Source organism: Aotus nancymaae, unplaced genomic scaffold (assembly GCF_030222135.1).
Source record: "Aotus nancymaae isolate 86718 unplaced genomic scaffold, 86718_ANA_hifiasm-v0.15.2.pri h1tg000057l, whole genome shotgun sequence".
Classification (NCBI taxonomy): domain Eukaryota; kingdom Metazoa; phylum Chordata; class Mammalia; order Primates; family Aotidae; genus Aotus; species Aotus nancymaae.
Window position 1 is genome coordinate 42347250 of NW_026988471.1, and position 16354 is coordinate 42363603.

The 16354-nt window shown below is 37.9% G+C and overlaps 1 protein-coding gene across 6 annotated transcripts in view; it reads right to left on the bottom strand.

The window, feature by feature from the left end:
• THADA (THADA armadillo repeat containing) overlaps window positions 1-16354 on the bottom strand; it is a 357394-nt gene that overhangs the window by 333575 nt on the left and 7465 nt on the right. For all 6 annotated transcript variants that reach the window (XM_064364035.1, XM_064364033.1, XM_064364034.1 and 3 more), the window contains exons 6-13: window positions 14550-14698; window positions 14398-14430; window positions 14126-14174; window positions 8856-9043; window positions 6582-6676; window positions 5115-5335; window positions 2419-3110; window positions 872-1050 (exon numbers count right to left, since the gene is read on the bottom strand). In XM_064364035.1, the coding sequence (XP_064220105.1) occupies window positions 872-1050; window positions 2419-3110; window positions 5115-5335; window positions 6582-6676; window positions 8856-9043; window positions 14126-14174; window positions 14398-14430; window positions 14550-14698 (1606 nt within the window). The remainder of the gene's footprint in view (window positions 1-871; window positions 1051-2418; window positions 3111-5114; window positions 5336-6581; window positions 6677-8855; window positions 9044-14125; window positions 14175-14397; window positions 14431-14549; window positions 14699-16354) is intronic.

The window sequence follows — 16354 nt, forward strand, 5'->3', positions numbered from 1 at the left end:
TGAAAACAGAGTGGCTTTGGTTTAGCTTAATAAAACCAACTGGTGCCTGGGAACCAATGAAGTCGTTAGCCTAACATTAGACCCTTCCAAAAAATGTATAGAACACTCCACCCTTGATAAGCAATGTCCTTAATCATCCTCCAGACCTTGTTCATTTGGGTCCCTCCATTTTGTATACTGCTCCAAGGCTTCCTCTCTCCTAATCATATCTATCGCTTTTCTAATCAAGCAACACTTACTCTGATCAGTCTATTCTGAGCCTTCAGAGCAAGTTATTATGTATTTAAGGGCACGCAATGGCACACTTGTATCTGTATTGTCAGTTCTAAGAGTTTCCCGTTGTTTAATACAAGTCTTCTTACATCCTCAACTAAACTTTCAATAGCCTGAAGAAAGGATCTACTGAAGACGGGTACGGTGGCTCACGCCTGTAATCCAAGCACTTTGGGAGGCTGAGGCAGGTGAATCATGAGGTTAGGAGTTCAAGACCAGCCTGGCCAAGATGGTGAAACCTTGTCTCTACTAAAAGTACAAAAATTAGCCGGGCATGGTGGCAGGTGCCTGTAATCCCAGCTACTTGGGAGGCTAAGGCAGAGAACTGCTTGAACCCAGGAAGCGGAGGTTGCAGTGAGCCAAGATTGCGCCACTGCACTCCAGCATGGGTGACAGAGCGAGAGTCCATCTAAAAGAAAAAGAAAAAAAAGAAAAAGAAAGGATCTACTGAAAGTTTAGTTGGAAGACTGGGGTTCTACTCATTCTCTTTATGAACTCCCTAAAACAGTGCAGGACACAATGGAGGGCCCTCTATATTAAACTGCTACATGAAAGGGATCTACTGCATATACAAATCCAGGTAATTTTCTTTACTTACTTGGCAATGGTGATGAACTAAGCCTTGCTTTATTCTTGTACCAGACACGAGGTTCTCCCAGGTATCAGCTGCAGACTGAAGATGTCCATGAGCTCTAGCTATTCGCAGGCATGCCATCAAAGCCCCCAGAGCCCCCCTGCTATTACAAGACCCTAAGGATGAGAAAGACTGCTCTTGTCCTGAAAGCACAGTAACAAAGACCATTACTGTATTATGCAATGACTACCATACTTATCAGCTGCTAATTTTCATGTTTCCAATTAATATTTTATTTCAATAAATAAAAATCACATTTTAAAGTAAATTCTAACATAAAGTTCCTATTCTAAAATAATCATTATTTAAAATGATTTGTTCTTTTGTCAATCATTTCAAGTAAGCATAATTCTCTACTGTTAACATAAAGAAGTCATTATTCACTTGCTAACATTTTCACTTTTTTCCTAACACCTAGAAAGTGAATCAGGAAGTAAAGTAAGAAAAAAATCAGGTGGAGAAATAAACACATCAGTGGCTACAGACTATTATTTCTCTAAAAGAAAACGCTAAACCTATTTGCATATTTTGGAGTGACTGTTTCTAGTCACTAGTAAAGAAGATTAAAAAGTAAAGAAGACTAGTAAAGAAGATTAAAAATGGATCACAAAGGGTCTGCTGGTTTCAGAGGCTAGGACATCAGCCATTACCAAGAAGACAGGGCAGCTTGATATAAAAAAAAAGACAACCTTACTTCAGAACAGATTCTTGAATCCTGCATTTCAGATGGCTTTGCAAAAAGGCAAGAACTATTATTGTCAAAAATTACAAATAATGGCTTATTTATGCATACAGGAATCAAATTTTCCTCCTATCTCATGGTTACTCTTTGAAGCATGAAAGTTTTTAACAATTTTAGTTGAAAATATTTCTTAAAATTATACTGTAGCATGCTACATTCTTGCTTTGTTAAACAGAAATGATAATTTTAAGATTTATATGCTGTGTCATGATCATCACTTTAAACATCCTGAATTATGTTTGAAGGCAGTGATTCCTGTAGGGTTTGTGAGTTTCAATGGGATGTTTACCCCTAGTCTAAATAACGATAGATGGCTATTTCTCGAGATCATGCCTCTGAATTTTGTCCCTTCCCCAGAAAAAAAACTTGCTACTGCCAAGTTACCTGTCTTTAACCTTGCCTAACACAACTTTTAATTATTGTCTCAATCATTTGAATAAATAAATTATATAAGACAAACTTTTATTCCAATAATACAACAAAATAAATTCAGAAGTTGAAAAAATGAATTAAAACCTTGTAACAAAGGGAAGTTTACCATTGTAAGTGGAATCATTCTTTAGCTTGTAGAAATGACTTCAGCCAAAAAACTCCATTCAGCTATATACAGGAACATTCGTTTTAAACTGAAACATCTATCATTAATCTCCTCCTTTACTATTAATAGAAGTGATAATATTTAAATTTGAATATGCTTAGTATCTGCATAGCTGCTTACATTTAAGCATCATAACTAGAAATTACTAAAACAAAAATGCATTTTTCTTACCAGTTTTAGCATCAATAGAAGTCTGAAGAATCTTTACCATGTACTGTAAGCTTTCAGGGCTGTAACTTAATAATTTTGGCAAGTAATAATCAATCACGTAAGACTTTTGATCCAAGTTTCCTTCACACAGTATAAAAAGGAGAGGAGAAACCCAAGTCTCATGCCACTGGACAATCCAAGTACTCTCAGCAGTCTGAGATTTCAAATGACTCTTATGATTTTTAAACATGGTTTCCAAGAGGTCACTTGCATAAGGTACCAGTGACTGGTCCCCCATCACCTCTAAGATTTGAGATGGAATAGTTTTATCTATAGCCAAAATATGTTCAATTCCTATGCACTCTACCAAACAACCAAGGCATGTGTACTTTCCTTTAATATGCCATTCCAATCGTAGAAGACTCTCAGTCAATTCCACAAAGAAAGGATCAGGAACCAAATCTGCACCTTCCACAGTGAGCTGGTGCATTTGGAGAAGATTTCTGAACATGATTTTGGTTTGGTGTCTCAGAGCATCCAATGGATGTTCCCAATGGGTATAGACATATTCCAAAAGTCTCCCAACTATACTTGAATTCCCATTCAGGCTGTCCCTTAGGCTCGGGGAACTTGATTCAAGAACTTGTATAGCTGAATTAGTCCAGGATGCCAAGATTCTAGACAGAAACATTTCCAGCGTTGGCTCTTTAATCCTGAAGAAAAATGAGCCATGAGCCATTATCGTAAACTGACTAGTAAAAGAAATTTCGTTTTATAATAATTTAGACTTTAAAATATTAAATACAAAGAATGAACATAAATTTCAATCATTATTAAATTTATAAGAACAAAAAACTACAAGTAAAGCCAAAACAGATCTGAAATTTCTATATGAATCTTTTCACCTTGTAAAAAATAATCCAGAAAGGAGTTCAAGACCAGCATAGGCAATACAGTGAGATCTGTCTATAAATAATTCAAAAAGTTAGCTGGGTGTGGTGACACACACCTGCAGTCCCAGCTACTTTGGAGGCTGAGGTAGGAGGATTGCTTGAGCTTAGGAGTGAGACTGGAATGAGCTGCGATCACGTCACTACACTCCAGCCTAGGTGACAGAGCAAGACTTTGTCACAAAAATAGTAACAATAGTCCAGAATGGGACATAGGAAAATTTGGGGGATGATGGAAATATTCAATATTCACTACCTTGATTGTGGTGATGACTACACATGTAATTTATTTATTTATTTATGTTTTTGAGACGGGGTCTTGCTCTGTCGCCCAGGCTGGAGTGCAATGGCAAGATCTCAGCTCACTGCAACCTCTGCCTCTCAGGTTCAAGCAATTCTCCTGCCTCGGCCTCCCCAGTAGCTGGGATTACAGGCGCCCACCACCGTGCCTGGCTAATTTTTTGTATTTTTAGTAGAGACGAGGTTTCACCATTTGACCAGGCTAGTCTCAAACTCCTGACCTCAAGTGATCCACCCGCCTCAGCCTCCCAAAGCGCTGGGATTACAGGTATGAGCCACTGCACTCAGCCTACACATGTAATTTAAAACATAAGGAAAGCCAAGGGTTGGAGATGATTGGGGAAATGGGGCTTCTCTATGATAAAAAAATATTCTAAAGTTGCTTGAATTAATTTTTAAAATGTTAAAAATTAATTTTAGAAATGTTGATGGTTTACCAGACTTGTGAGGATCATTTTAGATTACCTATGTTAAAGTTCTTCATAAATTCTAAAGCACTACACATACAGAAATTTTTATAGTTTTAAAATATGACGGTAAAAAAGAATTTGAGGAAAAGATTTTTAAAAAAGAAAACAATGATAGCATAGAGAATATTAAAAATTAATTTAGAAATGGTGGTTGTTGTACAACTTTGTGAATAATAAACTGAATTGTACGTTTTAAACTTAAGAACTGCATAGTATATAAATTATAGCTCCAATATTTAAAAAATTATTTTAGTTTTCCTCCTTTATTCGTATGTTCATTATTATCAAGCCAGATACATGTTTTGACATTTTATATACATGATCACTTTCAGCCATTATGGCAAAAACACAAAAATACAAAATACTGCCCCATGAAGTCAGAAGACCTTCTAACACTGCTGCTTCAGGTTCTTATTAGCAATATGCTTGTAGGTAAGCATTTACTTTTCTAAGGCTCCCTTTGCCCATTCAACAAATTAGTTTCTTATCCTATTTATTAGCCATATGAGCATCACATTAAATTACCTATGTGGAAGTTCTTCATAAATTCTAAAGTATTATACATATAAAAATTTTTATAGTTTTTGAACATAATATTGAAAATGTTAAAAATGAATTTTAGAAATGTTCTTTATAGGCTAACCTGCAGCAATAATTTTATTGATTGATTGACTGATTGACTGAGACAGGATCTCACTCCGTCCCCCAGGCCTGAGGTGCAATCATACCTCACAGCATCCTCGGCCTCCTGGGTTCAAGCAATCCTCCCACCTCAGCCTCCCAAGTAGTTGAGACTACAGGCACATGCCCCACACAAATGGGGTCTCACCATGTCACCCAGGCTGGTTTTGAACTCCTGGCCTCGAGCGATCCCCTTGCCTCAGCTTACCGGGAGGGTAGCTGGGATTAGAGGCACAAACCACTCCAGCTTTTGGGCTGCATCTTTTAAATGTCTTACAAGCGAAACAAAATATGAAACAGTAGCATCAGAACTCACTGTGAACTCAAGGTGAACAAAACATGTGCAGTATCCAAGAGCAGGGCCTCCCCACTTGGGCCCATGCTCCCATTCTGCCAGTCCAACATGGCAAGTGTCCCCTGACACAGGAATAAGACAGCTGACTCAGAGACGTCAGCACAACAGAGGCTCCTGCAGCTGCTCATAAACCACTCGGGGGTGCTGGTACAGTCCACTGAATGAAGCAGCAAACTGCTAATCTGGAAAAATATGGCAGAGCTAATACATACAAAGCTTTTAAAACTTTTTCAGAGAGATTTCAAAATACAAACCCAAAACATCTCTTTCCCCTAAACTATCCTAGGAAAAATGACTAAACCCAACAATAAAATAGCCACAAATGTTACGATAATTATACTAATGTTAAAGGGAAAAAAATTACATCAAGTATGTGAATGATTTTGCTGGCTGGCATGTACTGGCAGAGCACAACACATCACCACCTGCAAGTGGATAAGCTTAACAAGTGCTTTTTTTTTTTTTAACATACTTTTAGAGGTGATTTGAGAAATAAACATTTTCAACTTATCCAAAGATAACTACTTTGTGTGATCTCATAAAATAATGCACATATATTTTTCTAAGGTCAGCTAAAAAAAAAATAAGTTTCCATATAATATAGCAAGCAAAAAAAGAAACCTACTAGTAAAAAATACAAAGATTGTGAGCTAAATTATCAAATTATACTTTCTATAAGAAGCAAATTTACTGAACAATTGACTATCTAGCATGCTGCACATCTAAGGTACATGATTTGGGTTATTCTTAATAAAGAACATATTTATCAGAAAAGTTATTACTGTGTATATATCTATGCATTAATATGCATAATTTTAACGTTAAAAATATCATTTAAGATACTAATCAGAGGTGACACTGAACAAATAGCACTAGAAAAAACTACAATATACATCAAAAATATTAATAGTGATTATCTTTGTGAGATGGACTTACAGGTGACTGTTACTGTCTTTTTGTTATTTTTGCTTTATCTGAATTTTTGGAATTGTCTCTTATTATAAGAGAAAAGGGTCATCAGAAAGATCCAGACAATGCAAAAAAAAAAAATTAATTCAGTTCTTTAAAAATATTGTTAACTGTTTTAAGAGACAAGGTCTCACTCTGTTGTCCAGGCTGGTTCAATCTTATCCCACTGCTGCCTTAAACTCCTGGTCTCAAGTGATCCTCCCACCTCAACCTCTCAGAGCTGGGATACAGCTGTGCATCACCATACCTACCGTATCTAGCTAATTTTTTTATTTTTTGTAGAGACAATGTCTTGCTAAACTGCTCAGGCTGATCTCAAACTCCTGGTCTCAAGTGATCCTCCCGCCTTGGCCTCACAAAGTGTCGGGATTATAAATGTAAACCACTGCACCAAGCCAAAAATATTTTTTAAACATACTCTCCCAATAAAGTACAATTCTAAAAATGAGATGCACTTACCAAATGAGGAGTCTTTTCAGATGGGTGCAACATAGTCTTAATAAAAAGAATAATAGCTAATCCAGATGTGCTCTGTATAGTCTGTAATAGATCATCTATTTGGAAAAAAAGGAGAGAGCTTGTGTTAAATGATGAATATTCTGGTACAGTGGAAAGAGCAGATGCTGAGCAGCCAGACAGGCCTGGGTACAATTTCTAGTCTGACCATTTCCTGGGTGAATAGTCTTACAGAAGTTATTTAACATTCCAGGGACTCTGTTTCCTCTTCTGTAAAATGGGATAACTCTTAACTGACACAGTGTTTGTCAGGTTTAGATGAATAATGAATATAAAGGCTTTTAAGCCCAGCATGTAGATACTCAATAAATGTGATTCCTTCCTCTCTCCTCTAATATCCACTTTCTTCCTCTTCAACTACTGCTTCCCAGAAAACCTAACAGCAACACCACCTGTCCCCTCCCCTCCACCAATGCCTCTGTATCCCAACCACCACATACACAGACTTCTTCATAAAGAGATCTCAGGGCTTGTGTAAAGAATGTACATAAGTAAGTGCTAATTACAAACTTTGCTAGCACTGACACTGTACCCATAGCAACCAAACAGTTTTGACTTGGTATCTTCTTTTTATCTCTATTAGCCTCTAATACCTGGGGCTATCATTCAACCTGGGGAAAGAAGTATGACATCATAAATTATGTACTAAATATCCACTCTGCCCTTCATCCCTGATAACAAAACTGTGACTCTGATTGAGGAAGCTACACACCCAGCCAAAACAGGGTACTTGCTTCTTCACTCTTCTTTGCAACTAAAGGTAAGCATATAAGAGAGTTCAGGCCAACAGGATGTAAGCCAAAGTCATTTGAGTATCATGATTAAAAGTAAAAGATGCAACTGGCCTTCCTTCTTCCTGCCTTGAATAAAGACATGTCTGGAGCTACAGCAATCATAAGGCAACCATGAGGCAACAAATGTGGATGAAAGCCAACTTGTTAAAGATGGCACAGCAGAAAAGCAGAAAATGTGTGGGTCATACACTGCCTATAGCAGTTCTGGATTACCTGCCTCTGAACTTGTTATGTGGGAAAGGAGGTCTGGTTTTCAGTTACTTGCAGCTAAACACTTTACTGATTTTTATAAAGCTTTAAAATGATGGAAAAAATAGTACTGATTAGATGCCATCAACTTTTCAGAAAAGAAGGTACCTCATATTAAAATCATGTCTTCTCTACATTTAATTAGAGAATCTTTTTTTAAAGACTAACAGAGTCCTCTTTTAAAAAGCAAATAACCTCTGAAAAGTTTTCTGTAAGTTATGTCTTAATAAAAGTACTTTAATTACTTTCCTTTCAGTACCTGAGAACCCAGGCAAAAAGAAAAATGGAAATACTAATTGGACAAAATATAGCTAGGACTTTCATTATCAGGGTTAAAAACAGTGAGATGCTATTGTTTTCCAATCAGCCTAGCAAAACCAGAGTCAGTTACTGTTTTTTACTAACAAGAGCTTTAAAGAGATCCCATGAGCATGTTTTAATTAAGTTACATTCATACATATATTACCATATAGAATGGGAGATGAAGAGAAAAAGGATAATTTAACTTCTTATATAAATAGTTGTGTTAGGTATCACTTTTTTATTAATCTTATTATAATAATAAACCACTGATTCCAAAAGCATGTAAGAGAGTTATAACCACCGATTCCAAAAAAGTGACTGAAAACAAATGGATGCTTAATAAATTATTAAAAGGTGATCACCCTTGAACCTATCTTCTAAGGCAAGAACTAGAACTCAGCCATCCTGGGTGCAGTGGCTCACACCTGTAATCCCAGCACTTTGGGAGGCTGATGTGGGCAGATCACTTGAGGCCAGGAGTTTGAGAACAGCCTGGCCAACATGGCGAAACTTTGTCTCTACTAAAAATACAAAAAATTAGTCAGGTGTGGTGGCACCCTCCCATAATCCCAGCTACAGGAGGCTGAGGCATGAGAATCACTTGAACCTGGGATGTGAAACCCAAGATGCAGAGGTTACAGCAAACCAAGATCTCGACACTGCACTCCAGCCTGCGTGGCAGAGCAGGATTTGGTTTCCAAAAAAAAAAAAAAAAAAAAAAGAACTAATACCATGTAATCCAGGGCCTTCCTCCATGTTGAGAAGCATCTCAGTTAAGTATCATATTTCATACTATCAGAAGGAAAAGCTGATTGGCACTCAATTTTAACTGTCAACTATATATCATTTGCATATAATTTGTTACACTTACCATCGATTAAAAACTTGGTAAAAATACTCAGCAATCCACACATATTTTGCCATATGGGAGAACTAGAAGCCTTCCAAAGATCTTCCTGGAAATCCTGTACTTTCTGTACTAATACCATTGAAACTCTAATGCCTACCAGTAAGTCATTCATTAACTGTGTTTGAATAATATGATTTCCAGCACATTTTCTATAAAGAAGAAAAGACATTACAAAAGGAAATTCAAATAAAAGTGTGAACATTTATAATTCTCTGCAAAATAAATACATTCCTCAAAGGCCCAAAATCAGTTTTAAATTATAATGTTTTCCTCTCTCTTCCATCCCCATAAACATTCCAATTATGTAGACATTAATTGCAAACTTTCAATACCCTTCCCTTACCAACATGTCCCTCTTTCTCAGCCAATAACTAACTTCACTTCTTTTAGGGCAAAGATAAGAAATCAAGAATGAGTGACAGAACTCAGACCAGGTGAGTGAAGTGGCTCACACCTGTAATCCCAGCACTTTGGGAGGCTGAGGCAGGCAGATCATTTGAGGTCTGGAGTTTGGGACCAGCTTGGCCAATGTGGCAAAACCATGTCTGTACCAAAAATACAAAAATTAGGCCAGGTATAGTGACACACACCTGTAATCCCAGCTACTCAGGAGGTTGAAACAGGAGAATCATTTGAACCCAAGGCAGAGGTTGCAGTAAGCCAAGATGGCACCATGGCACTCCAGCCTGGGCAACAGAGCAAGACACCATTTAAAAAAAGAAAAAGAATAAATGACAGAACTTAAAAACATGAACACTTCCTCAATGTTGATATATTTTTCCTCCTTTTTTTTTTTTTTTGAGACGGACTCTTGCTCTGTTTCCCAGGAGTGCAGTGGCGCAATCTGGGCGCACTGCAACCTTGGCCTCTGGGGTTCAAGCGATTCTCCTGCCTCACCCTCCTGAGTAGCTGGGATTACAGGCATGCCATTCTGCCTGGCTTATGTTTATATTTTTAGTAGAGATGGGGGTTTCTCCATGTTGGTTAGGCTGGTCTCGAACTCCTGACCTCAAGTGATCAGCCCACCTTGTCCTCCCAAAGTGTTGGGATTGCAGGGGTGAGCCACCATGTCCAGCCCCTCCCTGACTTCTAAAATGCCAGGCTCTCCTAGATTTTCACCTATTTCACCAACACTCCTTCTCAGCTACCTTGACTAAATCAGCCTCTTCTCCCTGATCTTTTTATGCCAGTAATCTCCAGGACTCAGTGTTTATTCCTCTTCTTTTCTCCATCTAATTCTCTCCCTTGCTGATCTCTTTTAGCTTATCGGCTTTAAATTATATCTACATGCTGATAATTCCCAAATTTTTAACTCTAACACAGAGCTTTCTAATTCCTTCCTGGTATATCTAACTTCCTGGTATTTTTACTTGGATGTCTAACAGACATCTCTAAATGAGTGAACTTATCTTCAACTCCAAATCTGCTATACCTGCTGGATCTTCAACCTACAAAAACACTGCAATCACCTTTGCCTCCTCTCCTCTCCATCCCATCTATAAGAAAATCCTGTTGGTTCTAACTTCAAAATACATCTAGAATCAGACCAACTCCACTGCTACATCTTGGCCTGAGCCACTCTCATCTCTCCCTTTGGTTATTGCCATAGCCTCCTAACTGGTCTCGCAGCTTCTGTCCTTGTCCCTCTCAGTCAGTTCTCAACACAGCAAAACACAGAATAATCCTATTAAGGCAAAAGTTAGGAAAAACAACTTGGTAGTTCCTCAAAAAGTTAAAAATAGAATTATTTTATGATTCCACTTCTACATATATACCCACAACAGCTGAAAGCAGAGACTCAAAGATATATATACTTGTACACCAGTGTTTATAGCAGCATTATTCACAACAGCCAAAAGGTAGAAAGAGACCAAATGTCCATTGACAGATGGATTAACAACATGTGGTCTACACATACAATGGGACGTTACTCAGCCACAAAAAGGAATGAAATTCTGATATATGCCCAACATGGATGACCCTTGAAAACAAGCCTGTAATCCCAGCACTTTGGGAGGCTAAGGCAGGGGGATTGCTTGAGCGCAGGAGTTTGAAACCAGCCAGGGCAATATGCTGAAACCCCATCTCTACCAAAAATATAAAAACTAGCAGGGCATAGTGGTGGACATCTGTGGTCCCTGCTACTCCAGAGGCTGAGATGGAAGGATTGCTTGAGCTTGGGAGGCAGAGACTGCAGTGAGCCAAGATCCTGCACTCCAGCTTGGGTGACAGAACCAGAGCTTATCTCAAAAAAAGGAAACATAAATGAAATAAGCCTGACACAAAAGGGCAAATATCATATGATTCTATTCATAAGCAGCACCTAGAACAGGCAAATTCCAAAAGACAGAAAGTAGAATAGAGGTAACTTGGGGCTATAGGAAAATACTTTTTTAAAAAAATAAAATTTCCTTTCTTTTAGACACACTGAATTTGAGGTACCTATAAAACGTCCAAGCTGAGATGTCCACAAGCCAACTGACTGTATCAGTCTACCACTCAGGAAAGAGACCTAACTTGGAGTAATAAATCTGGGAATCCTGAGTATATAGGTCATGGCTGACACCAAAGTCGATGTTAATCAACAGTTCAAAAAATAAAAAGGACAGAACCCTCCTTTACACAATGAGCACAAAAAGAAGAGCAGCAAAAAAAAAAAAAAAAAAAAAAAGACAGTCAAAGAGCTCCTGCTGAGGCAAAAGGCTACCCTGAGTGAAAGACGACATACAGGTATTATTTCTCTTCTCTCCCAGAAACTCCTTAAACCAATAGCCATGGGATTTAAAATATAAAACAAGATAAATTCTTAAAGGCAACCAATATGCAACAAGACAATAACAATAATATTTCAGAAGCTGCAAAGCAGATGGATGAGTGATAACTGACAGCAGAATCAAGAAATGTGGATACTGGCCGAGCACGGTGACTCATGCCTGTAATCCCAGCACTTTGGAAAGCCGAGGCGGGTGGATCACCTGAGGTCAAGAGTTGGTAACTAGCCTGACCAACATAGTGAAACCCCATCTCTACTAAAAATGCAAAAAAATTAGCTGGGCGTGGTGGCAGGTGCCTGTAATACCAGCTACTCCGAATGAGGCAGGAGAGTCACTTGAACCCAGGAAGTGGAGTTTGCAGTGAGCCAAGATCGCACCATTGCACTCCAGCCTGGGCAACAAGAGCAAGACTCCATCTCAAAAAAAAAAAGAAATGTGGATACTAAGCCAGGGAAAAAGCCCAGAAGCCACTTATTTGTAGAGTCCCAAATAGCTCAGAAAACTGTTGGCACTAGGTATTCCTTGATGTGGAGGTAAATGTAGGATTGAAGACAGGAAGACTGAATAAATACCTCCAAGCCAGCAGACTTGTTTATCTTTAGACAAAGTAAAACAGGTGTCTGGAGAGGAAGACAGCACACACCGATAAGGCAGCAACATATTCCAAAAAGGAGAATTAGGTAAACACATGCACAATGCATGCCAAATGCTGAGACCTCAGCCTTCTTCCCTCACTCAGCAACCAGAATATTAAGACAATGGTTTGGTAGGGCCGGGCGCGGTAGCTCAAGCCTGTAATCCCAGCACTTTGGGAGGCCAAGGTGGGTGGATCACGAGGTCAAGAGATCGAGACCATCCTGGTCAACATGGTGAAACCCCGTCTCTACTAAAAATACAAAAAATTAGCTGGGCATAGTGGCGCATGCCTATAATCCCAGCTACTCAGGAGGCTGAGGCAGGAGAATTGCCTGAACCCAGGAGGCAGAGGTTGCGGTGAGCTGAGATCGCGCCATTGCACTCCAGCCTGGGTAACAAGAGCTAAACTCCTTCTCAAAAAAAAAAAAAAAAAAAAAAAAAAAAAAAAAGACAATGGTTTGGAAGATTCTTCCATGGCAAATCCAGTACCTAAGCAAAAAGGCCTAAAAATACTGACAACTTTAGGTTTCCCCAAGAAAGAGTTTCCCTGAGAAAAAGTGCAGCTAAACTAGCCTACAATAAAACCTGCAGTCAACTCCACCCATAGGCACAGACATTCAAATCAATTCTCAGTGTCCCATTATTAAATATGACTACCCTGGCTGGGCACGGTGGCTCATGCCTACAATCCAAGCACTTTGGGAGCCAAGGAGGGAGGATCACTTAAGCCAATGAGTTCAAGACTAGCCTGGGCATTACAGTGAGACCCCATCCCTACAAAAAATGTAAATTAAAAAAAAAAAAAAATTAGCCAAGCATGGTGGCACACACCCATAGTCCCAGCTACCTGGGAGACTGAGGTGGGAGTATCACTTGAACCCGGGGAGGCAGAGGTGCAGTAAGCCAAGATTGTGCCACTGCACTCAAGCCTGGGCAACAGAGCAAAACCCTGTTACAAAGAAAAAAAAAGTTTATATATAGATATAGACAGATAGACAGATAGGCAGAGATACACATAATTGCCCAGCCAAGGATCCCCAGACTTCTGAGGAAAGCTTCTAGTAGGAAATATACTGAACAAAACCAGCAAACAGATAAAAGCAACTTGGAAGAAACAGAGACTACTATGTAAAAATGATTTAAAAAAAAACACAAAAACTATCGTTAATATATCCTCAAAGAAATAACAGGATATTTCACTGATGAAATAAAAACAGGATGCTATGAAAAAGGAACATGCTCAGGTGAGGAAAAGAGTTCTTTCATTTATTATCATAATAATTCATTACATTTTAAAATTTTTATTTAAATATTTTAATAAATTTTAAATATTAAAATTTTGTATTTATTAAACATCACACCTCTAAAAAATACATTTAAATAATCGGGTCTAATATTAATGGAGAGAGGGGCTGGGCATAGTAGCTAACACCCGTAATCCCAACACTTTGGGAAGCCAAGGTGGGTAGATTACTTGCGTCTAAGAGTTGAAGACCAGCCTGGGCAACACAGTGAGACTCTGTCTCCAAAAAAATACAAAAATTAGTCAGGTGTGGTGCATGCCTATAGTTGCACCTACTTGGGAGGCTGAGGTGATAGGAACACTTGAGCCCAGGAGGTTGAAGCTGCAATGACCTATGATAATACCACTGTACTCCCACCTGGGTGACAAAGAAAAACACTGTCTCAAAAAAAAGAAGAGTAACAACATTAATAAACAGGGATGAAAATACCACATTCTGAGACTTTAAATTTTTCTTTGTACAAAGACAATGTACAACTCCAAGTGTGCACACACAAATGCCAACATACAGCACTTGCCTATTTTCTTCCAGGATTTCAATTAAACTCTTCTGCAGAAAATGAAGCACTGAAACAAAAAGAATATGACAAACCAGAATTTAAAACAGTGAACTTTAACTTCAATAACTTTTATATCACTGTTATCTAAAAGGGTATCATGATAGAGAAGTAAAAATTTAAAAAGAAGGAGCATGTCGGACCTTGGTTATCTACAATGCTCTACCCATTGCCAAGAAACTTAAAAGAGCCAGTTCCAAAATGACTCATGCAACAAAATAAATAGGACTTACCATTTTTAAGCAGATTATTAACACTTGCTCTACCTGTAGAGGTAAAAATGAACACTGATAAGGAGTTTCATGATCAAAATCAGTATCATTTAAAAACTATGATGTGATGAGAAGGGTTAGCCAGAAAAAGGCCTAGAAAAGTGCTGCCTTACCCAAGTTAAAGTTCTCCATACAGGAAGATATATTGTCAATTACTTTCCTATAAGAGTATAAGTCAGTAGTATTCAATTCTTCCTGAAGACGAGAAGTAAAACTGTGTATAGCCGCAGTCAGAAAAAATTCAGGTAGGCTATTTAGTGAGCTAGAAAAAGAAACAAGTATTAAAAAAATCTAACAATCTAATAGCCTCAGAATATGTGGGGAGGGAAGAGAATCATACAAATGTGGGAATATTAAACTAAACCTTCAAAAAACAGCCAGAAAATTACAACTCAACACTACCATCACTGGAATTTCCTGGCCTATCAGCTCTTGTCTGGTCTCCCTGCTTCCACCTTGATTCTCTCCCCTCTCCCAGATTATTCTCAAGAGAGCAGGGAGTGACACTGTTAAAACACCATGTCACCTCTCTTCCTAAGGCCTCCAACAACATACTTCTCTGCTATAGTACTAGCCAAAGTGTTTACAGTGACCTATAAGGTCCTCCCTACACAACCTGGCCCTACCATTAGCTCCTGACCTCATCTTTTTTTTTTTCTATTTTTAAAATGGCGCATATCGCAATCTTGACCTCATTTTGATCCGTGTTCACTTAGCTCTAGCTACATGGCCTTGCTCTGTTCTGACATGCCAGTCTCTGCTCCTGTTGTTTCCTCCAACCAAAATACTCGTCCCTCAAATATACCCAACAATCACTGCCCCATCCCTTTCAGGTCAATCTCAATTACCTTATCACAGCTAAGCAAAGCTACATGAAGTGATCACAATATTTTAAATTGCAACCCTCACCCCATCCTTGATATCCCCTTTCCTCCCTCCCAGCTTTTTCTCCATAGCACTCATGCCAATCTAATATCCTATAATTGTTAATTATTTTGTCTATTTTCTATCTTCCCCTTAGAATGTAACCTCTATTCTAGACTGTTTCATGTATTCTACCCCCAATTCCTAGAAGAGTACTGAAACATAGTAGGCAGTCAATGCAAATTTATCGAATGAATAAATTAAACATATCAACTTTGCCTCAATTAATCTAAATCAAAACCGATAGGCTTTGTTTTAAACATAACTGGACAGTTCAAAGTTTTTCTAGAAGAAAAGAATTCAAAAATGGAAATATTTAGAATAAGAAGAATCACTAGAAGGATGACTTACACTGATACATAATTAAAACATATTATTAAACTATAGTAAATAGAAGTGTGGTGTTGATGTATGAACAAATGGACCCGAATCAGAAACCAAACCCATGTTTATATAGGAACATATAACACAATGAGGTGGCATTCCAAATATGTGGGCAAAGATGGACTATTCAACAGTTTGGGTAAGTGGTTTCCCATATAAAAAAGAAAACTAAATTGAATCCCTACCTCACACTACACTCAAAACTTAATTCCAGATGGACATAAAGGTTAAGCAAAAAAAAAAAAAAAATAGTATAAGGCCTGCAAATAATGTTTTAAATAATCTTGTATTAAAGACAGTATATGTAGCAAGATACAAAACTCAGAAAAACACATACACACAAATTAGCTGAGTTGATAACCATAATAAAATTTTAATTTTTGTAAAGACAAGACACCATGAGAAAGTTTAAAGACAAGTAACAAAAGAATATATTTGGCATATCACCTATAGAGAAGTCTTATAAACCAAGAAAACATTCTAACAAGAAAATTTACAAAGGACATACAATGAAAAAAAAAATAGTGACTCAAACTCCATACATGAAAAAATGTTCAATAACACTAGTAATCTGGGATATGCAAATTACAATGATAGCATTTTCACTTAT